Source organism: Fukomys damarensis, unplaced genomic scaffold (assembly GCF_012274545.1).
Source record: "Fukomys damarensis isolate Sample0158 unplaced genomic scaffold, DMR_v1.0_HiC HiC_scaffold_1, whole genome shotgun sequence".
Lineage (NCBI taxonomy): Eukaryota > Metazoa > Chordata > Mammalia > Rodentia > Bathyergidae > Fukomys > Fukomys damarensis.
This window is the reverse complement of record NW_022900913.1, coordinates 33,675,067-33,702,800: the sequence shown is the minus strand read 5'-3', so window position 1 is coordinate 33,702,800 and position 27,734 is coordinate 33,675,067. Positions and strand designations below refer to the sequence as shown.

The 27,734-nt window shown below is 34.9% G+C and overlaps 1 protein-coding gene across 1 annotated transcript; it reads right to left on the bottom strand.

The window, feature by feature from the left end:
• Window positions 1-23: 23 nt before the first annotated feature.
• On the bottom strand, window positions 24-27,734 carry Ccdc152 (coiled-coil domain containing 152). Its single transcript, XM_010633880.3, has 9 exons — window positions 27,482-27,734; window positions 25,530-25,623; window positions 23,131-23,236; window positions 15,047-15,115; window positions 11,431-11,495; window positions 5,961-6,063; window positions 2,624-2,751; window positions 791-874; window positions 24-264 (listed from the first exon to the last, which is right to left on the bottom strand). Exons 2-9 carry the CDS (start codon window positions 25,614-25,616, stop codon window positions 142-144), a joined length of 765 nt encoding a protein of 254 aa, XP_010632182.1. The 5' UTR covers window positions 25,617-25,623; window positions 27,482-27,734; the 3' UTR covers window positions 24-141.

Sequence of the window (27,734 nt, the reverse complement as noted above, 5' to 3'; positions counted from 1 at the left end):
AATTTTTCAATTTTTTTTTTTGCACCAGGGATCAAACTTGGGCCCTGCTTACAAAGCAGGTGGTAGAACCATTGAACTAAATTCCTGGCCCTCAATTGCTTTTTAAAAAGTAAATATTAATTAATGAATTTACTGTTGTACTCAAAATCGTTTACGTTTAAAATGAAAATCTTTGTCAATAGAAAGGCGCTGCTCCAAATCATGAATGGTATTACGAAGAACTGCAATCTCTTTATTTTTTTCTTCTTGAAGATGTTGAAGCTTCTAAATATAACAGAAAAGAACTTGTTATTGAAATTCATAAAAACACTAAGTACAAGGAACAACAATTAAAAATTACACATCGTGTTTAAGCATGTATATAAAAAGATACCTTATCTTTATTATTTGATTTTTGCCCCGTTTTTTGGTACCAGGGATGGAACTCAGGATCTTGCGCTTGTGAGGCAGGCAGCAAGCACCACTGAGCTACGTCCCAGGCCCCTATTTGATTTTCTTTTGAGACAGGGTTTCATTATGTGATTCAGGCTGGCCTTGAATTCAAAATTATCCTCCTGCCTCAGCTTCCCAAGTACTGAGACTGTGACATGTGCACCAGCCACCATGCCAAACTAAGATACTTTCTTTTGAAAAGTATATAATTTCAGTTTTGTGGGACATAATGAGGTGAAACTGGTTTAAGGACACAAAAACAAATCCTAGGCATATTATCAGTAAGCATAAGGATTTTTTAAAAACACAGTAAGGGAATATATTTTAAGTAACAGTCATAAGATTGAAACTCACATACCCTTCTGTAGATACTCTGTGGGGAAATAGTAGCATCTGGATATGATTTTGATTTAGTCTGAATTCTTGCTAGTTTGGCATCAAACTGAATGAAATTTAAAAAGATAGTTAGTTCTAGTTCAACAACTAGACAAGCTTCTATAAATCTATAATCCATGATATCCTTTGAGATACACTCTATAAGTTTATTTTTTTATATAATGGAAAAATCACTAAGAAACCATTTTCAAGAAAGAGCAAAGAACATCCAAACAAGACTAAACCCGATTGCATGTTAAAATTACCTGGAGAACTTTTAAAAAGTACCCAATGTCTGGGCATCTTAGGGATGCTGGGGAATGGCTAGCATCTTTTTCTCAAAATAGTTAAGTCTCAGCCAGAGACTGAGGGTCTAGTTTAACTTAAAAATAGATAAAAATATTTTCACATTATTTAGACTGTATTTTTGTCAAGAAAATGTAATATCTATCTATCTATCTATCTATCTATCTAATCAACCATTGTAGGAGAAAAACTCACATAGCCTTCTGTAGAAACTGAATCTGAACAGTAGAATTTGGTATGATTTGTTGATTTAGTTTGAATTTTTCCTGGTTGGAATTCAGCTGAATTAAAAAATGTTCAGAGGCTATTCTTACAAGCAATTATTTTTGTACATACAATATGTCAATAAAATCCATGCCTTCAGACTTAGAGTATCCTCTCTTAGGTCTAAATAAACTCTATAGGAGATTGTTTCTAGTTTGACAAAAGAAATGGATTGTTACAATGACGACAAACAACAGAGTTTTGTATACCAAATAACAGACTTGGGCTAGACCAGTGACATAGCCCAGATAACAAACAAAGTTCAAATTCCCAATCAGTAAAACTTGGTAGTAGATCTTGAAACAAGGCCTATTGTATTCCATCTGGTCATCTAGCCCCCTCTGTAATTTGTGGGTACACTTTGCCAGAAGGAGCAGAAGTAGCATAAAGTAAACCTAAGTCCCCTTTCTGCCCAGTGATTATACATGATACCTCATCAAGCACTCCAGGAATACCAAAGTTTCTGGAAAATAAAGTCAGTCATCTTAAATATTAGACCTGAGAATTTTATAAGACAAAATAAAGTGAGAGTCGAGGCAGAAGGAAACTATGAAAGAAAAATGGAAAGGGAGTATGGTAAAATCTAGTAAAAAAATTACAGAACAAGCATTTTGCAAAAATATCAATATCTTTGAGATTTTAACAGCTTCTTAACCTACTGAAAAGGCTTTAGAACAAATAGCTACAGCCTCTCAACCTATGAGATCCCCTGTTTGAAGTCCCTTTAATTTTCCTTTTTAAAAATTATTTTAGAAATTTGGTTTGTTTGCCCCACAATACATATTTTTCCAGAAGTTTATTAGGGAGAAGTTTGTGTTTTCATCTTCAAAATAAAGAAGAAGAAATTACTAGTGGGTTTTCAAGAATTTCCCAGTTTCTGCTGGGGGGAAAGTAAGATTAAAAACTCTGCAACACCGGTTGTCTTATGAAGCCTGCATAATCTTGACTATAATATGCAGGTAATTTCTGAAGTATCTGACCCTGCTCTCACAGGAAACAATACCTTGCCCAGAAACCAAAACCTTCAGGACAACTGGAGTTCTACTCTCAGGTGCAGTACTAAAAGGTAGTGCCCATGATCACTGTTTGGTGACTGAGCACTGCATTTGATGAAGAATCAGAGTATGGAAGTCCTCTCACAGAATTGTTTCTAGTCCTGAAATTTATCTCATTGTGATGAAAAACAAAGTACGATATAGACTAAGGAATGTACAGTATCAAGTTTATCAGACTCTTAAACACCTACCTCCAGCTGTAGTTTGATTATATCATTTTGCTTTTCTTTTTCTTGAGTTATTAACTTTGTGTTTAACTCTGAAATTTCCATCTCCTTTTTCTTTATCAGATTTTTGTGCTTTTCTTCATTTAATTCAACTGAATAAAACAAAAAATACATGTATTTAATATTTCAAAATATATGCTTGTATTAAATATTGTGAATAATTCAAAACAAAGTAAATTTTATTAGTAAAACATTTTAGAAATTGTTTTATATGTAGGGCATATTTTATATATTTTTGACAGGATCCTGTAAAATGTTTGAAACACAAAAGCTACTCATAAAATGCTTTTTATGAAGAAACTAATTTGTACTCTTATGTATCGACAACTTAGAAGATATGAGATTTAGTGCTTAAAGTATGACACAAAGCTTGGATTCCAAGGTTCATAGAAACCAACTACTCAACAACTCCAGAACTATAGCAAGACTCTGCTATACTCTTTCATATGATCAGGCCTCTCTCAGGTTCACCTTATGGCTGCATGTGTCATCAAATTTTCTCTTTCTTGTTAATAACAACACTCCATCTAGGATGAAAACATCAAGGAAATTTTTGACTTTAAAGAGAAACATGTCAATTAGTCTAAAAATCCACAAAAATAAGGAAATTTATCATTTCATATCTAGCTTTTGTGTTTGATTGTAGGTCTTTTTTTTTTTTTTTTTTTGTTTTTTGGGACAGGGTCTCCTTTTTTTTGGGATTGCTACTCACAGCGATCCTCTTGCCTCAGCCTCCTGAGTGCTGGGATTACAGGTGTGCACCACCACACCTGGCTGATTGTAGGTCTTTTTGACCACAGTAACTTTAGATTCAACACTAGATAAAGATGCAACAGCCTTCCATAGACTTCACCACTTCACTGTGTCCATGTGCTCTTTTCTGTGTGTCATCTTCTTGCCTTTCCTTCCCTCAGACTGATCTATAGTTTCTTCTAATCTACCCTTAAATTTACTAATTTTACTTTGTTTTATTTCATTGGCTACAAACCAATACAGTGAAATTTTATTTTCAATTACTCTATTATTCTCAATTTTCCATGCATTTAATGGTTAAGAATTTCTAGTTCTCCATCAAAATTCCCCATTCCGTTTTAAATTTATTGATTATGTTAATCAGGATTATGAAATCTATAATTGATAATGCCACTATCTGGATCATAAATGGATCTTTGTTTCCTTTTAAAAAATTTTTATAATTGATTTTGCTTAGGTTATTTTATTTTTAAAATCAGGTTTATTGAAACACAATTCTTATATAGCAAAATTCTGTATTAAGGCATATAGTTTGATGAACTTTGACAAACCTATATAATAATATAATTCATTACCACAATGAGGAAATAGAATTGTTCCATTACTTCAAAGAGAATATTTGTACTCCTTTGCAATTCATCTCTTCATATGCTGGAAAACACTGATCTAAATTTCTCCTTTTTAAAGAAAGTCATATAAACAGAATCACACCATATGTAGCCCTTTAAATCCAGCTTCTTTCATTTACCATAATGCTATGTTTTCCCCACTTTGGTACTTGGATCTAACCTAGGGCCTTGCACATGCTAGGCTTAAGTATATTCCCTTTATTGTTATTATTATTTTTGTGATAGTGTCACTAAGTTGCCAGACTGGCCTCCAACTTGCAGTCTTCCTGTCACAGTCTCCCTAACTGTGATATGTTTTAAGGGATCACACAGTTTAAAAGTAGAGGAGGGTGGTCACATCTTGGAGCAGAGAGAGGGAGGACAGGTGAGGCAAGATTTGCTTCTTTATAACAATCCTTTCATGATAACACAAGGGGTTGCATAAGAACTACAAGTGGTTGTGCACAAACAACCTCATATATTCAATGATTCAAAACCTCTCACTAGGCCTCACCTCCCAACAATGTGACCCTAAGGTCCAAGTCTTTAATCGCAGTGGAGTTTTGGGGGACACAAAACTATTCAAGCCATAGCAGCCCTCCAATTAAGAAATCTTCACACTTTGCTTAGTTCCCAAACTTAAACCAGTATTTTGGATCTAGAGTTGACTGGTTAGACTTCTAGGGAAAATAAAACACTTTACAAACCTCTGTTCCAAGAGTACCCTAAGGAAAGAGCCCCACAGGAACCATGGGAAAGTTGCTACCTGAACCCATGTGGAAAGTAGGTCTGTGTAGAAAAAGGGTAGATGGCTGTGGCTATGAAAATGCACCTTTTATATCTACAACTTCAGAAAGCAAAATTGGCTTACAGTTTTATGACCAGGTTGATGCTCGTGCCATGCTTCCCAAAAGCTTCTCTTGGCCAACAAGTGGGCTTGGCAGACATAGTAAGGCAAGCTCGTTCCTGAGAGTTGCAGAAGTCTTTTCATTAGCAACTTTGGCTCAACTTTACTGAAAATTTCTTAGAAATGTGTTATGGTCAAAGACTTTTCCAATTCAAAATTTCTTCCTTTTCTTCTTCATAGAGGTGAAATTTGAATCAGAGACTTGAGAATTCACCCAGACTCTTCCAGTTCCCTCTCAATCTGCCCTCATAAATGTCTTTCCCCAGAAAATCTCTTGAATGTTGTGATCACTAATGTTGCTCTCTTAACTTCATTAGATTAATAGACACTTAGCAGATTAGTAAAGCCTGTTCCTGGTTGTAGCTGGGTAAGTCATGGATGTGTGGCTTTGAGTACTGTATATGGTCCTCACCCATTCCTCTCTGATACTGCTCCTCTGCTTTGCTCCCCGGCCACCAAGAACTGAGGAGCTATGCACTGCCACATGCTGCTGCCATGAAGTTTCTGCCTTGAAGACTGCCTACAATGATGGATTCTCCCAAACCATGAGCTAAACTAGAGCTAAATTAAACTTCTCCTCCTTTAAGTTCTAGGTGTTGGGTGTTATGTCTCAGTGCCATGAAGCTGATCAACACAAGTGTCTAATCAAGTCTTAGCATCTGCTTCTCAGAGTACTTAACACACTGGTTCTTTAATTTTAAAAGAAATTGACATTTTAAAAAAAAGGCAGTGCCATTTTATAGTCTCAACAATAGTGCGTGAGAGTTCAAATTGTTCCACATTCTCATCTACACTTGGGAATAATAGTTTTTAATCCTGTATTGGTACAAGGTAGTATTTCATTGTAGTTTTAATTGCATTTTGCTGTTAACTAACTGATATATTTATACAGATGAATATGTGACAATACATAAATCCTAAATTAAGGCAGTATTCATTCAAGAATACTAGATACTGCTCAGAAAATTTACATGTGTCTTTCAATTGTTTTATGATGCCATAGAATTCAGTAAATTAAAAATAAAAATCTTACCTTTTTTCTGCATATCTTGATAAAGTTTGCTTATTTCTATCTTATGTTCTTCCTCTTTGATTTTCATTTCTTGTACAAGTTTGGCAATATTACTCTTATATTCCTAAAAATAAAATATATATTTTATATATCTCACATTTTTGGATTAAAACATTTAAAATCTACTCTTCTGGAAATTTTCAAGAATAAAATACATTGTAATTAACTATAATTGCTATGTTGTAAAAAAGAGCTCTTGAAAATTTTGTATCCTTTCACCAATATCTTCCCAGTCATAGCTTCTCTTCCAGCACCCCCAACAATCACAGGCCCTGTTCAACACCACTATTTTCTGTTTCTATGAGATCCAAGAGAAAGACCACTTTCTGATTCAAGGATATAAAGATCATATAGAAACAATGTGTATTTTGGTTTTTTGAAACAAGGTCTCCCTGTGTAGTCTAAACTGGCCTTGACCATGTGGCAATTCTCCTGTCTCAGCCTTCTGAGTGATGGCATTACAAGTGAATACAGCTATGCTCAGCTTTTTGGAATTTTTTTTTCTTTTTCTTTCTTTTTTTTTTTTTGGTATGGGGATCAAATTCGGGTCCTTGCTCTTGCTAGGCAGGTGGCAGAACCACTGAACTAAATCCCCGGCCCTGCTGTTTGGATTTTTGCTGTTGTTGAAATAATGTCTTTTTATCTTTGTTTTCTGGATATTCATTATTAGTGTGTAGCATATCCTACATACTTAAAATATTTTGATTATTTGTATGAATAAATGTTCCTACAACATTAAAATATAATATAAACCAAAGCTACAATTTAAAGTTTATAGAAGGAACTCTGACAACTAGAAAAATTAATGTAGTCTCAGACCTTTGAAAGTAAGCTGAACAACTATTTCTCAAAAATTATACAAATATTCCTAATTTTTAGAAAAAAGTAAAAAACTACTCAAGGTAAGTATTAGCTTTATGAGGAAGCACCAAAAGAGTGATGAATTTAAAATTTGAAAATTCCTCAACAGTTGTTGAAATTAGCTTCACAAGCTACTGATATATAGGGATGATTTATTATTCTAATAGCAAAAAGAACATTCATAGTGGTAATGGAAGAGAAATCCCTCAAAGACACATTTTACAATTTTCCAGGGTTATTATTCTACATAAAGAAATTAATCACAGGCTTAAGATATAGACAAGTGAAAAAGAATGTGGAAAGAATAAAAGCTAAGTAGGATAGTAAGAAAAAATAATAAAGGCAAGAGGTCAAGAAAAGTCTGTAAACACCATAAGAGCTGGGACTCACCAATGCATTCTCTCTCTACCCCTACCTCTATCTCTCCCTTCCTCTCTCCCTACCTCTCTAATATCTGGATGTACATTTGTTGAATAGGAAGGTCAATAAGCATTATTTAGGTCAGATCTCTTAGCCTAGACGCAACAAATGGGCTTTTCAGAGTCCATTAACTTATTGAAATTTTATGCAAAAGTTGTGTACATGTATTTTTTTTAGAGAAGGTTAATAACTATTAATAGATATTCAATGATGTGGAGGAGGTAAAACAAAACAAGACATCAAAAAGAGTCAAGAGGTACTGGCTTATACAATTATGCTTGAAAACATACATTGTTACAAATTACCATAGTTCAAGGGGTATAATCCAGATTCCTACTTGTGTTACTTATCTTGCCATTCAATTGTAGGAATGGCCAATCCTATCTAACTCCTTGGCTATGATTAAAGGTGAGCAGATAATTAACAGGGTGAATGTTACAAGTTGCCATTTTCAATTATATGTATATCTAGGTTTCTAGATAGTCAATTAGAAAGAGTGGCTTCTAAAAACTACATTGAGTATACCAAATCGCTGCTTCTTTGAGAGAACATAAGAGAAAATTCTGTGTACCTTCCCATCTCCACTGACTTTGTCACCTGAAGATGCCACCACTAAAGTGGTGGTAAGACTGATTTTTCACTCCAGCCTCCAGGTATAAGGTTATCCTAACATCTGAGAAGAGCTGGATTGTATCAGTATGTTCTTCTCCCTCACTTAAACCTGTGCTAGCTCCAACTAATGGATTTAATTTCTTTTTTTTCCCCCTAAGGGGACCAAGCACAAGTAAATTACAGTTGGTTGCCTTTATTTTCTCATTTGTTTTCTGGGAATGTTAAATTTCAAGGGACAGTCTCTGCTTGAATTCTTTTTTTTTTTTTTTTTTTTTGAGTTTATTGGTACATTTAGGGATACAGTACAGTTACATTCATTGTTGGGATCATGTAGATTGCTTGAATTCTTTTTATAGAACTTATGGATTTTTTTTCTTTTTAAAATTTTAACCCAAATTGTACTGTTCAAAACAGCTTCATTGTTCTTTATAACAAAAAATTGTTATAAACTTGAATTTACATAACAAATTAAAACTAACAAAATAAATAACTTTATACCTCTGCTTTATATCTTGGAGTTCAACGACAACAAAAAATGTTTGATTTTGGAAGGAGAAAGGGTGTATTTTAAATGTTAAAAAGCCACTGTCCTAAGGAACAAAGTACTTAGCCAGGAGAGTCAGGTAACAAACCAAGGGATTTTCTAAGTTTACTTTATAAAAATTCTCTAAGCACCACAAATATCACCATTAAGAATCTACAGAGTTTGCTTCTAGGAGTGGTTCTGCATGAATTCGTTGGTTGGTTTTGTATTAGCCAATTCTCATTGTTCAAGGTAAATTTTTAGTTTGTATTGGATGGTGGCTGATTAATAAATTAAGAATTTTAGTGCACAGTATTTTCTCTTTATTTTCCGCCTCTTTGAATGTTTCTATAGTATTGCAGACAAAACAGTACTCTAGAGCTTGAAGTTTTAGAAAAGAAAAGGTCAAATTTTCTCCTTGCCCCAATTAAAAACTTACTTCATCATCTCTAAGGCAAGGATGTCCAACCCATGACACTGGGGCTACATGGGTCTGGACACTATTAATGTGATCCCATGAGATCATAAACTTTTAAGATTATTAGATAAACTTTAGTGATACTTTTTGACTGGATTGCACAATGCTGGAGCTAAGCCTATGAAATTGTGCAACCGAATATTGCACAGGGGAGGCTGCATTTCAGTGCTAACTTCACCTCTTGTGCCCACCACAGTTAGTGCAATGAAATCTGTGTATCAGAGGTTACATGTAGTTACGTGGCTTAGTGAGTGAAATGTAGCAAGTACTAGCAATAGTATTTCAACGTGTGTGTGTCTGTGCTGCGAAGACAGGTGTTTATTGTAATTAAGCAGATATGTAAATTTTCTTACTTAAAGTTGGGCTTGTTATGTTATTTCATAAAAAGTTATAATATAAAAAATAAAGGAAGTTTTGTTACTTACACACATTAATGACATTATATATTTTATACGTGGCCCAAGACCATTTATCTTCCCTCTGTGTGACCTAGGCTCTAGAGCCAAGATATGGATGGGTTCAGGAAAGAATAAAAGAAGGAAGGAAAAGAAAGAGAAAAAAGAGTGTTGTACAACCCAGAGATACTTAACCTACCTCAAAGTTGATGATAAAAAGCTAAATTTTTCCAAGCACACAGCCAGAATTTAGAATTCTTTTCATGATTGGAGAATGTTACTCACAAGTTCTGGGCATGTTTCTAGACTTAGTTGACTTCATGCAGGGGCTCCTTACATGGGGAATCATACCGAATTTAGAGAAGATCCTTCAAGTTAAAGCCTGTTACAGATCTAATTTGAGTTTTGGAGACCTTAGATCTGCCAGATTTTGATATATTGGCTCTTGGGAGGAATAAAATGTTAGCATAATAAGCCTCCCAAAGAGCAGAGAGGTGGGACCTGACATTTAACAAGTACTTTTTGCTTTTTAGGCACTGTGTTGCATGTTCTGAAACTGTTATCACTGTATTGTCCCTATAGGAGAGAAGAATATGCAGCAGAGGGTACCGTGGCCATTGGAAGAGAATCAATTTGTGATCTACATAAAATGCCCACTTTATATGGATGATATAATGATTACCCATAACGTAATTATACTCATTTATTTTGTATTAAAAAAGGTAAAAAATATACACTAGCATAAAAACACTATTAACACAATTAAAAAGTACAGCAAAATAACTGAGGCTCTTTTAAGTAGGAAGAAAAAGACAATACAAATTATATATTAGTATATTCTATTTTAAAAAATCTAAAACATCATATTAAAACATATTACAGCGACACATGCATACCTTTACTTATAGCAGCATGTTTTAGTTAGTTTTCTTGTTGCTGAAACAAAATACTTGAAACTCAAAGTTAAAGGAGTAAAAGTTTATTTAGGCTTATAGTTTGTAGAGGTTTCAGTTCATAGTTGGCTGGCATCAAAGCAGGTTGGCATGGCAGAGGGGCATAGCAAGGGAGAAACAGTTTGTGACAAGGAAGGCAGAAGAGCAAGACATAAACAGCAAGAGACAACAGCAGCCCTCTTTCTGTCCCTTAAGTTTTATCCAGGCTATTTACCTGTAGGGTGGGTAGCACTCAGACTCAAGGTGGGGCACCCCTTAATCCTAGCATGACGCAATGAATCAACCCCAGTATCACATTCTTGATCCCAACATCACATACTCTAGATCCAGTCACCTCCGAAGAGCCCCACATATGACTGCATGAGGCTTTTTTGGGACATTTAGATACAAGACACAACACAGCACAATTCTTAATAGATAAATATCAGAAGTGGCCTATTATGTCCATCAATAGATAAATGGATAAAGAAAATGTGGCATTTAGACACATTTAGACAATAGAGTACCACTATGCCATAAGGAAAAATAAACGAGTCAACTGTAGGAAAATGGATACACCTTGAGACCATAATGTTAAATGAAATAAATCCGACACACAAGCTTAAATATAATATGATTTCTCTTATATGAGAAGCCAAGAGTCAAAATAAAGAGCAAAATAAAAGATAGATAACAGGAAGTAGGGAGATAGGTCTTTCTTAAATGGGAAGAGGATTAAGAGATAGGGAGGGAAGGGAGAGGAGATGCAAAAAAGGAATTAACATGTGTTACATACATTTACCAACTCCATGTGAGAAATGTAAACACTATGTACTGCAAATATGCCCTAATTTAAAAAAAAGACTAGGATTCTCAAAACTTGTATTACTTTTAAAATAAGTTTTCACTTATTGAAAATGTTGACATATAAAAATATAGACAAAATAGCGATAATTTTGAAATATAAAATATTAATAATTTTGACATAAATTAAAAAATATATAAAAATACAGGCCAGGGATTTAGCTCAGTGGCACTGTGCCTGCCGCTCAAGCACAAGGTCCTAGGTACAATCCCTGGTACAAAAAAAATAGTGATACACATACAAATTTTGGTTGTGTTTATTAATAAGGGCAATCTGTTTTTTTCTAATTTGTATAAACAAATGTTCTATAATGACTTAATTGAATACAGTTATATATAGATTCACCTGTTCGTGAGATTTTAGCTTTTCTCTTATCATATCAGCATTTCTTTTCAGTTGTTCATTTTCACCTGTGTAAAAAAAAAATCATCAAATAACAACCAAATTTATAGCATTTTTAATTAATATGGCAATGTGTTGAACATTCTGACTTCCTTTTATGTATGTATTCAAACAAATATACATCTAGCACCCTGCACTGGGAATGTAGAAATAGAAAGTTATTGTTCTTTACAAGAGGATACAGTTTAGTGGTGAAAAAGATGTATAAGTAGTTACAATGTGCATGATTATAGTTCTAAAACATAAGTATGTCTGAAATATTGTGGGAACCTGGAGAAAAAGAGCTTAGTTCTGCTTAAAGTCAGGAAAAATGGAGAAGAGGATCACCTTAGCTGTGAGCCAAGGATAAGGTTTATTTTATATTAAGGGAGGAAATGTCAGCTACACGCCCATACAGACTGGAGGAAATGACAAACATGCAATTGCTCGGTTTTAGAACTCCCATTCTCTCCATTAGAAGAAACTTATGTGTGAAAATTGACACATAATGAACTTGCCTATAAAATAAGGAATATTATTCCATCTATCAATTTCCATAAGCTTATCTGCTTTGATATTTTTAGATAAAATAAGTATAAATAGGAATTCCAATCTTTTTCTATATCTGAATATATCATATTCTATACAAGCCATAAATTCCTACTGAAAAGATTCATGAGCATAAAAGGAACTATCATTTCTCTCACTGAAACTGAAAAGGCTCACAAATACCAAGGGAAATTGATTCACAAGGTCAATAAAGTTACTAAGAAACTACATTATTTTAGTGTCATCTGCCATTTTCAGGGCTGATGTGATCTTCAGGCTGAAAACAAGAAGTCTGAAACAATTTCAAGCATCATATATAGTCACATAACAGCCAGAAGAACAGAGTCCATCTTTTGGAGGAGAGGAAAAATTTCCTCTCTTGGAGCTAGGGTACAATTAGCTTCCCCTGAGGCAGATAGTTAACAATGGGTTAATTACAGAAAAAATATTGTTTAAAATATTCAATAGAATATTTTTCAGCCTTAAAAAACAAGGAAATCAGGCTTGGAGATGTGGCTCAGTGGTAAAGCTTAGCATGCTTGAAGTCTTAGGTTTGTTCCCCAGCAATAACATTGGGGGAGTGGGGGAGGGGAGAGGAAGGATATCTTGCCATTTGTGACAATATGGATGAACCTGGAGAACACCATGACAAGTGAAATGAACCAGATACATAAAGACAAATATGTATTATTTGAATTATATATCTGAAAGAATTTAATTTATAGAAATAGAAAGTAGAAAAGTGGTTATTAGAAGCTGTATATATGAAGTATTTGGTCAAGAGATACCAGTTTCAGTTACAGTTGAGAAATAAGTTTTAATGATCTGAAGTTCCAGAATATGAATTATAGTTAACAGTATGTATATATACTTGAAATTTTCTATATTATACATTTGAAATTTGTTAAAAGGGTAGATCTTAAATGTTCTCACCCCCTTTTCCACATATGTAACTATCAGAGAGGTAATGGATGGTGGTGAATTGTCTTAGTTACTTTTCTCTTCTTTTTGTTTTCATTTACTTTTCTCTTCTTGCTGAGACAAAATATCCAACACCCAAAGTTAAAGAAGGAAAGGTTTATTTAGCTCACAGTTTGTAGAGGTTACAGCCCATAATCAGCTGGCTCCAAGGCAGAGTGGCATGGAAGATAGGAATTGCAGAGAAAAAGTTCATGACAGGCAAAAGGCAGCAAAGCAAGCAAGAGGGGTAAGACAAGTGTCTTTCTGTTCCTTATATTACATCCAGGCTACCAGGACTAGGGTGGTCTCAAGCCAATCAGTCGACTGATTACCCACCCTTAATCCTAGTTCTCTTAATTTTAGCACTGCACCATCAATCAGTCAATCACACACTCTAGATTCATCTTCCTCTGAAAAAGCCTCACACACAACTGCATGAAGTTTTAGGGCATCTAGACAAAAGCCATAACATGAATATTTTACAATATATACTTACAATCAAATCATTGGGTTGTACATCTTAAATATATAATTTTTATTGTCAACGTTATTTCAATAAAATTGGAAAGAAAAAAACCCTTATACTGTCAAATCTGTGAAAAGATATGCTTGACTGTTGATCATCATTTTATATCTTCTATACAAATGCTTAATATATTCATAATTGTTTTAATAGAACTTTAAAGTATTTAATTTATATTAGTTTTTGAACAAAATCATGCAAGAGTTAAATTAAATATCATGTGGCTCCTAGAATAAGAGGCCTAGAGAAGATTATGAACTTTCACATATTTATTTAATCTGTGTAGGTGTCACCTAGAAGGAAAACTTGTTCAAGGTTCTCAGCTTTGAGATGGTGGCATGAAGGTCTCTACTTTAAGTGGAAGAAATGGGAGGAAAGTATGAACTAATATTATTTAAGGTATCGCTCAACTAAAAAATTAGACAGTAACATGCCAAATTACAGAAATGACACGTAAGGTCAATATTTCACTTTATTAACATCTGTAAAGTATTTTATTTATGGATGAAAATAGGCCTAAGATAAATGCTTACTTACGTGAATTTTATGTTGGAAGAGGTCCTTAAGGCAATTTAGTCTAATACCTGATATAGTGGAGGGAAGAAAATCTTATAGGCACTGACAGCTCAATCAAGAAGAGTACACAGCACTTGGTTGCTGTTTAGCAAATGGCAGGCTCACTGGGTTAGGATAATTATTAAAAATGAGATAAGGTGAATATGTTGGCTTCACTTGCACAAGTATAGTCTCAGTGTATGACAAAAATTAAATGGTAAGTCATCACTGTGGCTTGAATAGAATATTCACGATTTAACTAGTAAATGCTAGTCTTTCAAACCTGAACATAGGTTTATAAAACTCAAGAATGATAGTGAGAGTAAATAGCTCTTTGTACGTGTGGGTTCCCCTGGACTCAACCAATATTTAAAATGTCGTGTCTGCACTGCACATGTTTACATTCTTTTCTTGTCATTTTTTCTTAAGTAACATGGTATAACTCTTTATATAGCACTTACATTATGTAAAGTATTATAAGTAATGTAGACATGATTTGAAGTATGGAGGAAGTAAACAGGCTAAATGCAAATACTATGCTATTTTATATGAGTTACCTGAGTGTCTACAGACTTTTGCTTTTTGTGATGGTCCTAGAAACATTCCCTAGAGAATACTGAAGGACAATTGTATACTTCTAAATACTTAAAAGTAATAAAAGAATAGTTATGATCTACTGTAGAACATCTGATTTCCTCGTCAGATAGGATATGGTGGAAACTTTCTGTTCAGCATAGCATTTATATCACAATCTTTAAAAAAGTGTTTTGTTTTTGTTATAGGGGCTGAACTTAGGACCTTGCACTTCTAAGGCAGGCACTAAACTAAATTCCTGGCCCTAAAAAGTATTTCTAAGTAATATGAAGTTCTGCTATTATCTGATGAACTGAATAATTCCCAATTAATAGGAGCTTGTCAACAAAACTAAACAATGCTATTTTTTAACAGATGTTCAAACAAATCATGCTTACTTAAGTTTTTTCTCCAACCTACCTTTCAAATTGTGTTGATATTCAATAGTCTGTTGTAGTCCTTTTATCACATCATGAAGAGCAGCACAATCTAAAACATAGAATAAATTTCTCTGAAAATCCTTTGCTTTAATTTTGGAATTATTCTCAGTTGAAATAATTTAAAAAAGCAATATCTGACATAAACATAAATTATATAGTAGGGATTGAACCCAGGGCCTCACATGTACAGGCTAGCACTGTACTCCTGAGTTACATCTCCAGCCCCAAATATTTATGATTTATTTTATTTTGAGGCAGGTTCTTAGTAAGGTGCTCAGAATAGCCTCAAATTTTAAGTATGGTCATAGTGCCTAGCCAATAAATACTTTTAGTCACTCTTTAAATCAAGTGTATTGCAAGATATAGGAATGGGTTTTCTAAAGCACATTACAGTAAGGATTCTCTCATGTGCCTTAGCAATGTCTTCCCTGAAAGTAAGGCACACGTAGACCTGTTTGGAGAGTTATGTGGAAGGTATCCGTGCATATCTTCCATGAAAAACACCCTAGAAAAAGTGAGTCAAATTACATTTTTTTGTTCACGATAAAGGTCCAGATGTGGTACAAGATGTTTTTCTTACTGTCCTCTAGCTTGTCCTCCTAATACTTATGCCTAAATTTCAGGGAAGGGAATTAGCAACAAAAAGATTAAAAACTCAGCAATACTCCCAAATTCATTCCTGGAAACAAGCATCACCTTGATCCCCAAAGCAGAGAAAGACCCAACCAAAAAAGAGAACTGTAGGCCAATCTCACTAATGAACATAGACACAAAAATCCTTAATAAGATACTGGCAAATAGAATGCAGAAGATCATCAAGAAGATCATATACCCTGACCAACTGGGATACATCCCAGGGATGCAGGGATAGTTCAACATATGCAAATCAATAAATGTAATATACTATATTAATAGAGCCAAGGACAAAAAACATATGATCATCTCAACATATACAGAAAAAGTGTTCAACAAAATCCAACATGAATTCAAGAGAAAAACCCTACAAAAAACTGGAATAGATTGTCTCTAACTCAATCTGATAAAAGCCATATATGAAAAACCAACTGCCAATATCATACTAAATGGTCAAAAACTGAAATCCTTCACGCTAAAATCAGGAACAAGACAAGGATGCCCACAATCGCCACTCCTGTTCAATAGTTTTGGAAACATTAGCCACAGCAATTAGACAAGAGAGAGAAATAAAAGGAATAAAGATAGGAAATGAAGACAAATTGTCATTATTTGTAATGACATGATACTCTATATAGAAGACCCCAAGAACTCCATCAAAAACCTTTTAGACTTAATAAGCAAATTCAGTAAAGTAGCTGGATACAAGGTCACACACAAAAATCAACAGCTTTCCTGTACAAGAACTCACTGAGAGAGAAACGGGGTAATCAATTCTTTTTACAATAGCATCAAAATAATTGAAATACCTAGGAACATACCTAATGAAAGAAATCAAAGACCTCTACTCTGAAAACCATAGCACTCTGAAAAAAGAGATTAAAGATATCTGAAAATGGAAAGACATCCCTTGCTCCTGGGAAGGAAGAAGCAACATAGTGAAAATAGCCATACTTCCAAAACTGCTATATAGATTCACTGCAATGCCAATTGAAATCCCAGCAGCATACTTCATAGACCTTGAGAAAACAATCCTAAAAGTCATTTGGAACCAGAAGAGACCTAGAATGGCAAAAGCAATTCTAGGCAATAAAGACAAGGTAGGTGGTATTGCAATCCCCATCTTGAAACTATACTACAAAGCTACTGTGATAAAAACAACATAGTACTGGCAAAGAAACAGACCTGAGGATCAGTGGAACAGATCAGAAGATGCAGAAACAATTACATATAAACTCATCTTCAACAAAAGAGCCAAACAACCTCCCTGGAGGAAAGATAGTCTCTTTAATAAATGGTGCTGGTAAAACTCGGTTTCAACTTGCCAAAGATTAAAACTAGACCTATATATCTCAACATTCACTAAACCAAAATAAAAGTGGATTAAAGATCTAAATATTAAAACAGAAACACTATACTGGCTGGAAAGAGGTTAGGTAGAACTCTTGAAGAAATCGGTGTAAGAAAAGATTTTATGAGTAAAACCTCAGTTGCCCAAGAATTAGCACAAACAATCAACAACTGGGATGCCTTCATATTAAAAAGCTTCTGCACAGCAAGAGAAATGACCAACAGTGTGATAAGACCACCCACTATGTGGGAAAAAATTTTCACCAAAGGTCTAGAATATATCTAGAATATAGAAAGAACCTAAAAAAATCAGACCTCCCAAATTTAAAGACCCAATCCAAAAATGGGCATCTGAAATGAACAGACATTTCTCAGACTAAGAAGTACAAATAGCAAATAAACATATGAAAAATGTACAACATCACTGGTCATTCAAGAGATCCAAATGAAAAAAGCTCTGAGATTCCACCTCACCCCAGAAAGAAAGGCTGCTATCGTGAAATCAGACAACAACAAATGCTGGTGGGGCTGTGGGGAGAAAGGAACCTTGCTCCACTGCTGGTGGGAGTGCAGACTGGTGCAACAATGTGAAAATCAATAAGGAGATACCTCAAAGAGGCGGGACTAGAGCTTCCATCGGACCCAGCTATCCACTTGCTGGGTATCTTGCCCAAAGAATTAGAAGAATCACATCACAGTGATATATGTGCACCCATGTTTATAGAGGAACAGTTTGTAATAGCTAAAACTTGGAAATAGTCTATTGCCCATCAACTGGAGACTGGATAAAGAAAATGTTTTTAAAGTAAAGTGGAGTACTACTCAGCCATAAAGAATGAAAAATTAGACATTTATAACTAAATGGATGCAGACTGAGGGGATACTCTTAAGTGAAATAAATAGGACACACATGTGTAAATACCAAATAGTTTCTCTGGTGTGAGAACGTGAAAGTGTAAACAAGGACAAAAAGGTATAATAGATAATGTGAAATAGGAAGAAAAGGGGCAAAGGGGAAGGGGAAGTGGGAGGGGTAGGGAAAAGGAAAGAAGGGAATGGAATTAATATGAGAAAATGAAAAACTGGAAACAAAGTCTTTGTAAATAGGGAGGGGTGGAGGGGTTGAAGGGAGGGCAGGAGAATAGGGAAAAAATTTAGAACCAAGATAGATTATGTAAAGGTACAAATTTCCAATGATGAATGTCATTATATTGTGCACCTAAAATGTACCAATGAAATTAATGAAAAAAGATTAAACACTCAACGATATCTGTTACAACTCCCCTGCTAAAGTTTCTTTTGTTCTAATTGGGGTATTGGAAGATGACTGGATCATGGGGGTGCTACATTCGTTATAGGGTAAGTCCACTGATGAGTTCTTAGCTGAATGTACTGTTGGGGAGGTAGGGCCTGCGAGGAAGAGGTGAGTCATTTAGGGGCATCAACTGGAAGGGGGTGTTCTTATCCCTACCCTCCTCCCTTCTCTCTCTGCTTCCTGGCTGCCAAGAGGTGAGCAGCTACCTTATGCAGAGCCTTATGTGATATTGTTTCTGCCTTGCAGTCAGCTCACTTTGGATTGAGCCCACTGTAACTGTGAACCAAAATAAACCTCTCCTCCTTTAAGGTGTTGGCATTAGGTATTTGCCTCAGCAAATTAAAAGTGACCAATACAAACTCAGTGGTAGCTTTACCCAGCATAATAGCTTACTAATGGGAGATAGAATCTGCTGTAAAGGCTAAAGTCCTTATGTGTGCACTTAAGCCTAGATCACACTGCTACTTATCATCAGCAATAGCCACACATTTGATGTGGAGCAATAGTGGTGAGTTCTGTGACATTAGGAGTCTGCATAGCTTTAGGCTCCACAGGAGCAGGGACTAGTCTTTGTATTTATTGCCAAATATTTCTCCCTAGTACTTAAAGGACTTGTCTACCATAGGTAATCTGCAATTATTTGTTGAGTGATTGATGTATAGACAGGCAATATTATTGTAGGTATGAAGAGGAAAGGGACAAGTGGAAAAGCTCTGGCCTGAAAACAGTATTTATTTTATTGTACAAATGAAAATCAATATTGTGATTCACCTTTTGATGAGAAGTTCTGCCCTCAGTCTCCAAGTACTTTTTACAACTATACTGTTAGAAGTAATAGTATGAGGTAAAAGTTAAAAGTCTTATGTACATATTAGGTTCAACTACTGTGGCCTTTCACTCCTTCACCTTACTGTCTTCACCACATAGCCAAAGATCTCACCATAATAACCTATCTCTGTCCTTCAAGTTTCCAGAAATGGAATGTTAAGTTACATTTGATAGACATTAGCTGAGATCCTGATTTGTGCTAGCTGAAATAGCTCAAAAATTAAGGAAAGATACTCCTTGCAATCACTTGTCTTTGCGTCTTTATTGTAATGAATCTAGCAATGAATGATTTTGATAGCTGAAGTTATCTCAGTAATTGGCAAGTCGAAAACAACTGTGCAACCCCTATACGATCATGAGATACCAGGATCATGAGATCGTGAGATACCAGGATGCCACCAGATGTGTCTAAAAAAGAAAAGTATTTTTTTTTCTTAAGGAGAGATGACAGGAAACCAGAGATAGATTTTTAGAAATGGGGGAAGAGATCAGTGCAGGAGAGGAAAGGGAGAGAAGGGTAATGAGGTTTAAAATGATCAAAGTGTGTTATATGCATGTACCAACATACAAAATAAACATCACTATTCTGTTTTACTGGTATGCACTAATTAAAATGTGTATTTCCAAAATCTGATCACAAGATGGCTCCCTCACTACACTTTTTTCTACAGGGAAAAATGGCTCAACAAGAAATTCTTCATAAACTAGAATATCATTCAGTAATTTAAAATAATGGCTTTTAATTTTCTTTGTAAACCTTAATCTATTTTCTTTTTCCTGTTGGGTTTTTCTATGTATCTGAAGAATACTGTCCTATCAAATTCTTCCTAAAAACCAGAATTCATAATACTAAGCTATTTATTACAAAATTTAACAAACAAGTGATCATTTTGAGCTCAAATTTAGGCTCTGATATTAACTAGCAACTTGAGTATTAATTTGTACTTCATGGAGTAGTTAGAAATATTAAGTACAATTAAAGCACTAATATAGTTTGGACCTGAAATGTCCCTCAAAAGCTCATAGTTAAAGGCTTGGTCCCCAGTCAGTGACACTACTGAGAGGTTGTGGAACATTTAAAAGGTGGGACCTAATGGAAGACAGTTAAGTGATTGAGCGCATGCTCCAATGTGACCCTGGACTCTTCTCTTTCACACGCAGCCATGTGGTGAGTAGGCCTCCTCTGCCAATGCACCCTCACTATGGTGTGCTGCTATAGACTCAAAGCAACAGGACCAGCTGGGTGTAGCAGCACCTCCAGGGCTTACTGAGTGTGATCCCAGTTACTTGGAAAGCTGAGGCAGGAAGATCACTTGAGTTCACCCTGGGCAGTTTGAGACCACCCTGGGCAACATAGCAAGACTAGCTCAAACAGAAAGAAACAAAACAAATTAAAAAAAAATTAAACTCCCCGAAATAAAAAATAAAAGCTAACCAAAATAAAACAAAAAACCCAAAACACAGCAGCCAACTGGTTATGGAACTAAAACCTCCAAAAACTGTAAGCCAAATAAACTTTTATTCTTTTTCAAGTACTCTAAGGCATTTGTAAAAGTAATGGAAGCATTTAAAGAATTTTCTACAGTATTTGGTCCTCAAAACAAATGTAATTATCGTCTTAATCACTCTTACTGTGTAATGTAACCACTGCATTCCTTGGTGTTCACCAAGTGAGTTGAAACTTTTGTCTACATGAAAGTCTGTACATGCTTGTTGATAGCAGCTTTAATCAAAATGGCCAAAAGTTGGATGAAATCCTTTTAGCAAGTGAATGAATAAAGAAATTGCAGTACTTCCATATAATAATTCAATAAAAGAATTTTGTTATTAAGCCACAAATGATATGGAGGAACCTTAAATGTATTCTGTTAAGTGAAAGAAGTCAATCTAAAAGGCTAGGTACTGCATGATTCCAACTATATGATATTCTGGAAAAGGCAAAAGTACGGAGAGTAAAAATATAAGTGATTGTGCAGGATTCAAGGGGATGGAGGGAAGGAAGAATGAATAAGTATAGCATTGGGTATTTCTTTTACAGGAATGGAAATATTATTTGATACGATACTGCAGCATTGGACACATGTCATATGTGCTTGTCAAAACCCACATGTATAACACAAAGACTAAGCACTTATGTAAACAATGGGTTTTACTTAATAAAAATGTTTCAAAACTGCTCCATGAATTGTAATGAATGTACCACACAAATCAAAGATTTTTTTTTTTGGTACCAGGGATCGAACTCCGGTCCTTGCGCTTGCAAGGCAGGAGGCGGAACCACTGAGCTAAATCCCCGGCCCTAAGATGTTGATAATAGGGAAATAGGAGGGGATGAGAGAATATATGGGCACTCTTTGTATTTTCATTCATTTTTTTCTATAAATCTAAAATTGCTCCCCAAAATTCTATTAATTAAAAATTCAAACTAACAAATTTTTTATCATTTCTACATGTTGCGTCACACAGTTAGAAAGCCTTCTACATTATAAAAATAGAAATTCATATTTTCTTCTTTTTGTGGTTTCATCTTTTGACCTTTAATAATTTTTATTTTATTAATAAAGTACTTTATTTCATTAATAAACTATTTTTTATTTTTTAATAAGCCATTTTACAATTTTAGATGTAGAGAAAAATTGGGAAGATACCACAGAGAGATACCATATATGCTATACCCAGTCAACTCTATTATTATCATAACATCTTATATTAGAATAGTACATTTGTTATAAAGAACCAATGTTGATATATTATTATTAGCAAAAATCTATACTTTATTCAGATTTTCTTAGCTTTTCTCAATGTCTTTTTTCTGTTGTAGGATCTCAGCTACCATAGCATATTACATATATTTGTGATTTCTCTTAGGCTTCTCTTGGCTGTGACAACTTCCATTTTCCTTGTTTTTGATGAGTGACAGTTTTGCCAAGTACTGGCCTAATATTTTGCAATATCATTCTAAGAAAATCTATTGTGATGTTTATCTCTCAATTAGATTGGTGTTGTAAATTATGGGGAGGAAGGCCAGAGGTAAAGTGTCATTTTCATTATATTATATTAAGGGTACATAATACCAACATGATTCTTATTTTGATGTCGATCTTGGTCATGTAGCTGCGGTAGTATATGCCTGGTTTCCCTACTGTGTAGTTAATTTCTCCTAGCCTCACCCTTTGCCCCTTTCCCCCTATTATGAATTCATTTATAAATAGGTATGATATGGATTTGTGGATATTTATTTATTTTCTACTTTGGGTTATAATAGAACACTACTTTTTTAGTTACTCAACTTGCTCCAGCTTTGCATTCTAGGAGCTCTTTCAGTTGACTCCTTTGTTCCTTTTGACATACTGTCATTATTGTTAGCTTGTGTTTTCCTTTAGGGCACTTTCTTATTTTTTATGACTACATGATGCTTCAAGTTTATATTTATTTCTTATCCCAGGCCTAGAATTAGTCAGTTTTTTAAAATAGAGTTTGGTATTAGACAGTAAGATTTGGGCACTAGGTGTCTCACTGATACTGGGGTATTACTACTTCTAGGTCCTCTAGTTGTCTTAGTAAGAAAATGTATGTGTAAAACTTTCAATTTTAGTCCTAAAAGTATCAATTAATCTTACTTTTATTTTGGTATAACTGTGAGGTGGGAATTCAATCTTTTCCATTACGGTTTTATATGCTTATGTACTGAAATTTTCCATTTTTTAGATGAGCAGTCTCAGACAGATTATTTAACTTCTTTTATTCTGTTTCCCCTACTGAAGTTGGGTAAAAGTAGAAGTCATCCTTTTAGAGTAATACTAAGGATAAAATGTGGTGATAGACTGAAAAGTCCCATGTGAATTGAAAACATTTTAAATGCATGGTACAATATTAATCAATGTACTAAAAACTACTCTCTTTAGAATTAGTATTTCTTCAGGCAGCAAAGAACTAACCTTTTTTAATTGATGCTTCCTTTGTTTGCAGTACTTTTAATAAAGAGGTACTCTTTTCTAACTGAATTTCCAGTATGTTATTCTTTCCACTGGTTTCTATCATTTTCTGTAGAAGAAATAAAATATATATTACCACCAAATCAATGCTGCTATTTTGATTCTTTTACTGAAGATATGAAGACCAGTAAGAATATACACTACTTAACACATGAAAATCTAATAGTTATACCTAGAATGTAATTTTAAATAAACCAATTTTTGATTTCCTTATTCTTTTCTGGTACCAGGGATGGAACTCAGGACCTTGCAATTGAGAGGCAGGTGTGGCACCAATGAGCTAAATCCTTGGCCCTTCAGATTTACTTTTGATTTTAAAGTAACATAGTAAGGCTGGGAATGCAGGTCCGTGGTAGATAGTTTGCCTAGCATGCATGAAGTCTTGGGTCTACTTCCTAGCACTGTAAAGAAAGAAGATGGTAAAATATTAAAACAGACTAACAATTATAAATTAAAAGCAAAAATATGATCTAACAAGCTAACAAAAGCCACTTTCTTCCAGCCTTTACTCTCATGCTTATTGATTCCTAGCTAGGTGGTATGGCAAAACAAAACAGAGCCAAAAAAAAAAAAAAAAAACCAACAAAAACCAAAAACACACACACAAACCAAAACATACAAAGAAATCCCCCCAAAACTCAAAATCCCCCAAAACAAAACAACATAATTTCTTTTTTTTCGGTACCAGGGATCGAACTTGGGCCCTTGTGCTTTTAAGGCACCAGAACCACTGAGCTAAATCCCTGGCCCAAAACAACATAATTTTTTATGTATGCTCCCAGACTACTTTATGACTATACTATTACAGTAAAAAATCATATTTATTCTATCCTACATCTTGGCTGTTCCATTTAGCACTGTTATCTGGGAAATGATATCATATAAACAACACATATATATCTACATAATTCTTTTACTGTTGTTGTTGTTTTGTTTGTTTTTTGGTGCCAGGGAACAAACTCAGGACCTTGCTTTTGCAAGGCAGTTGTGGTGCCAGTGAGCTAAATCCAACAGCAATATCAAGTTTAATTTTTGAATATGTTGTAATTTACTTAACTAGTTCCCTATTGGACAGAATTTTTTGTTTCTATTGTTTTTACTATCACAGATAAGGAATAAACATTCTTTAATATGTCTCAATATATAAGCCTGCAGGTACTGTTCAAATAACTTTAAAAATTATCAGTTCATGACTAATCTTGAATTATCTATACCTCTACCCACTTCTCCAATCTCACAACTTTTTTTTTTTTTGTGCAGGGGTTGAACTCGGAACCTTGAGCTTGTGAGGCAGGTGGTGGAACAATTGAGCTAAATCCCCAGCCCCCTTACCACTTCTGTTTTTAATCTTAAAACAAATGACAGATCATTTAATCTTTTTAAGTATTACCACCTATATGTATCTCTAAGACATAAGACTCAAAATATCATGAGGTCTACCAAAAAATGAGCAATCAGAAGATTGCTGTGAGTTTGAGGCCAGCCTGAACCATAGTGAAACCCTGCCTCAAAAAAAAAAAATTAAGAACATGATATATATTTCCAAATTAATTCTTATAAAATCTAGTATTTATTCACCAACTGTGTGTCTCATTTCTTCTTCTTAAGAAAATCCTTTAGTTAGGAAAACTGAAGATCATACTTTTTAAAAAGCTCTTGATGTTAGTCCCAAAACCTATCAGCATGAAAACTCTTTAATTTTGGCAATTTGAATAGAAAGGAATAGTAAAAACAGGAGTACACAGGTAGTTCTTATTTCTCTTACACTCCTACATCATTAATGCACTCCTCAAATATTTAATTTATTCACCTACATTTTTTTCAAACACCTCTTCCTATTTCTCTCTCTGGCAGAGGAGGGGGAAAAATCCAATATATTATGTACTTATGGGTTTGGTCTACCATTTGTCCAGAGTCAGGAAGAGGGAGGTCAAATAATTTCTGGCAATAAAGAAGGAAAAGGGAATAGATAGAATAGGGGGGAAAAAGTTAGTCATAATGGCAGGAGATTGAAAGATTAGTCTACTTTAATTTTTATTAAAACTAGTTCTGATTTTATGAACACACTTGGCATTTAAATATATATTTTCCCTTTAACTTTGACAAGTGCTTCAATTATTTGATACCCTCCCCTACAAACATTTTGATATATTAATGCAAATGAGTTAAAAATCAGATATATTTTAAATACAGACTTTAAAAATGAGACAGGGCTTAGCAAAATACATTTTCATTATCTGTACCTTGCTTATTTTTTTGTATTTTTTTCTTCTCAACTTCTTCCATTGGTAAAATGTTCCATTTTTAAAAATATATTGTAACGGTTTGCTATCTTTACATACCTTTTCTATCTGTGAGAAATCCTTTACAAGTTTGTCAATATTCACACTGCTGATCTTTCTGGTACATTCTTCGCTACTTTGATCCATGCTTGGACTAGCGAAAAGCAAGATAATGTTAAGTAAATGAGAAAGATCTAAAGCATCACAGTAATGGTCAGAACTTAAACACTTAATGTTCTACTAATAAAGCACATACCTTGAGCTCTATTTTGCTCAGATTTTTGTTATACCAGGTATTAACAAAGGTCAAATACATTAAATCTTGGAGAAGATTTAAGCCAAGTTTTCTCTAAACAAAATTAAGTGCAACGATATGCACATAGGTAGATATTATTTGTCCATGTTATAAAAATCTAATCATGACAAGGTCTAACACTCACCTCTTTGCCATATGCATGGCTGAACTTAAAATCTGATGAATCATTAAATTTGAAACATGACTTCTGCATATAAATATTGCCAATTTAAGAAGGTAAAGATAGTTAAGTGTGCCACAAATATTTTCTGCTTAGGTTTCATATTTTGTTTGATACATGTTTGGTAATTAAAGGACATACAGAAATTAATGCATTTAAAACAACTGCTATGTATTTCTCTATGTACTTCTATTCTCTTGTACTTCTGAGTAAGATTAACCTTTGGGGACAGCCAGCTAACTTGAAGTGAAGAATAAGAGTTTTAGTTATGTATTTTCAGTTTACTGAATTATTATCGTGTATATTGGCATATAGAAAAGTCCCCTACATAATTAAAATTTGATCCTTATGGCATAAAAATAAAATAATTGTAATAGCTTACCCTGATAAATACAGTAAAATTCTTTGGGGAGCAAAATTAAAAACCATCACTATTCAGTGTTACTGTTATTATTTAATAGAACTATATTCTGAAAAATCCCTTCACCCCAACTTTTTTCTATTTAGTCCCGAAATGATAAGTAAATTTTTTGTTTTGTTTTGCCAGAGGTATGTCTCTAAACCTGGCTCCTGAACTAAATGTATTTTAATTTGAACTTGATCTTTTTCACAACTATTTTTTCTTATAGGACTCATGAAATATTTTTTTCCCTAATGAAACCATTACTGAAAGTTGAGGCTGTAGCTCAGTGGCAGAGCACTTCGCCAAGCAAGACTAAGGCCCCGGGTCAGTACCCTAGCACTCCAAAAACAAAATCCCTATCACAAATATTCCATTTTCAGCCTGGGAGGTGTGGTGGCGCAAGCTTGCAGTATCAGCATTCCGGGAGGCTGAGGCAAGAAGGACTGACTTGCAAGGCTAGCCTGGGCAGCATAGAGAGACCTTATCTCAAAAAAAAAGGAAAGGGCTGAAGGGCTGTGAGAGCTCTGGGTTCAATTCCAGAGTGCCGGGAGACAGTATATTCCATTTGCTATCATTCCATGTCATTCCTTTTGTTACTCTAGCCAAACCAGCCAATTAATTTCTATGCATCTTAATTAACCCTTCCCCCAATTTCCTATAAACAGATCCTTGCCTAGTAAACCTGAGGAGGAGCTGGTGATTCAGAGCTTCTTATATTTTTTTTCCGAGCAGCAGGGATTGGCTTTTGATTTTCAAGGCCCAGCTGCAACTATCCCTACAGGTAAGCGAGGTAAGCGACAGCCTCACTTCCTTTGGCCTCAGGCCTGCCGGCTTCTCCCCTCCCAGATCCCAGCAGTCAGGTCTCGGCAGTGAAGCACTAGGAGCCAGCCTCCAGTCACCTCCTCCTCTCAACGCCTCCCTCGAGTTTTCCAGCCCACAGCCTGGGGATCCGGCCTCTCTCTACAGCACCCTGGTATCCATCAGGGCCTAAGTTTAATTCAGAGGTGGGTATTAGACAAGCAGCTGGGATAAAACGTTGTACGGACGCAGGATACTGTGCAGAGTTAGGCAGGAAAGAATATTCTTGAAAAAGGCGAGAATTTCGAGTCACCCATGAAGAGTTCTGAACGTACTTGCTGTTGTTCCTGGTTCCTCAATGTCTCTCCCGCCTCAATTGGCAGTCCGGTCGGGTACGCCGCTGATTATTGCCCCCTCCACGGGAGGCAGTTTCCCGAAACAATGTGCCCGTGCTGTTTCTGGCCGGGTCTGTGCCTCGTCCTGGCGTTCCCACCACCAGACTTCCTGTCCTCACCGACTTGGCCCTAGCTTCTTTCAGCATCTACAATTTCATGTGGTTTCCAAAACATGGATCAACGTCCAGTGACT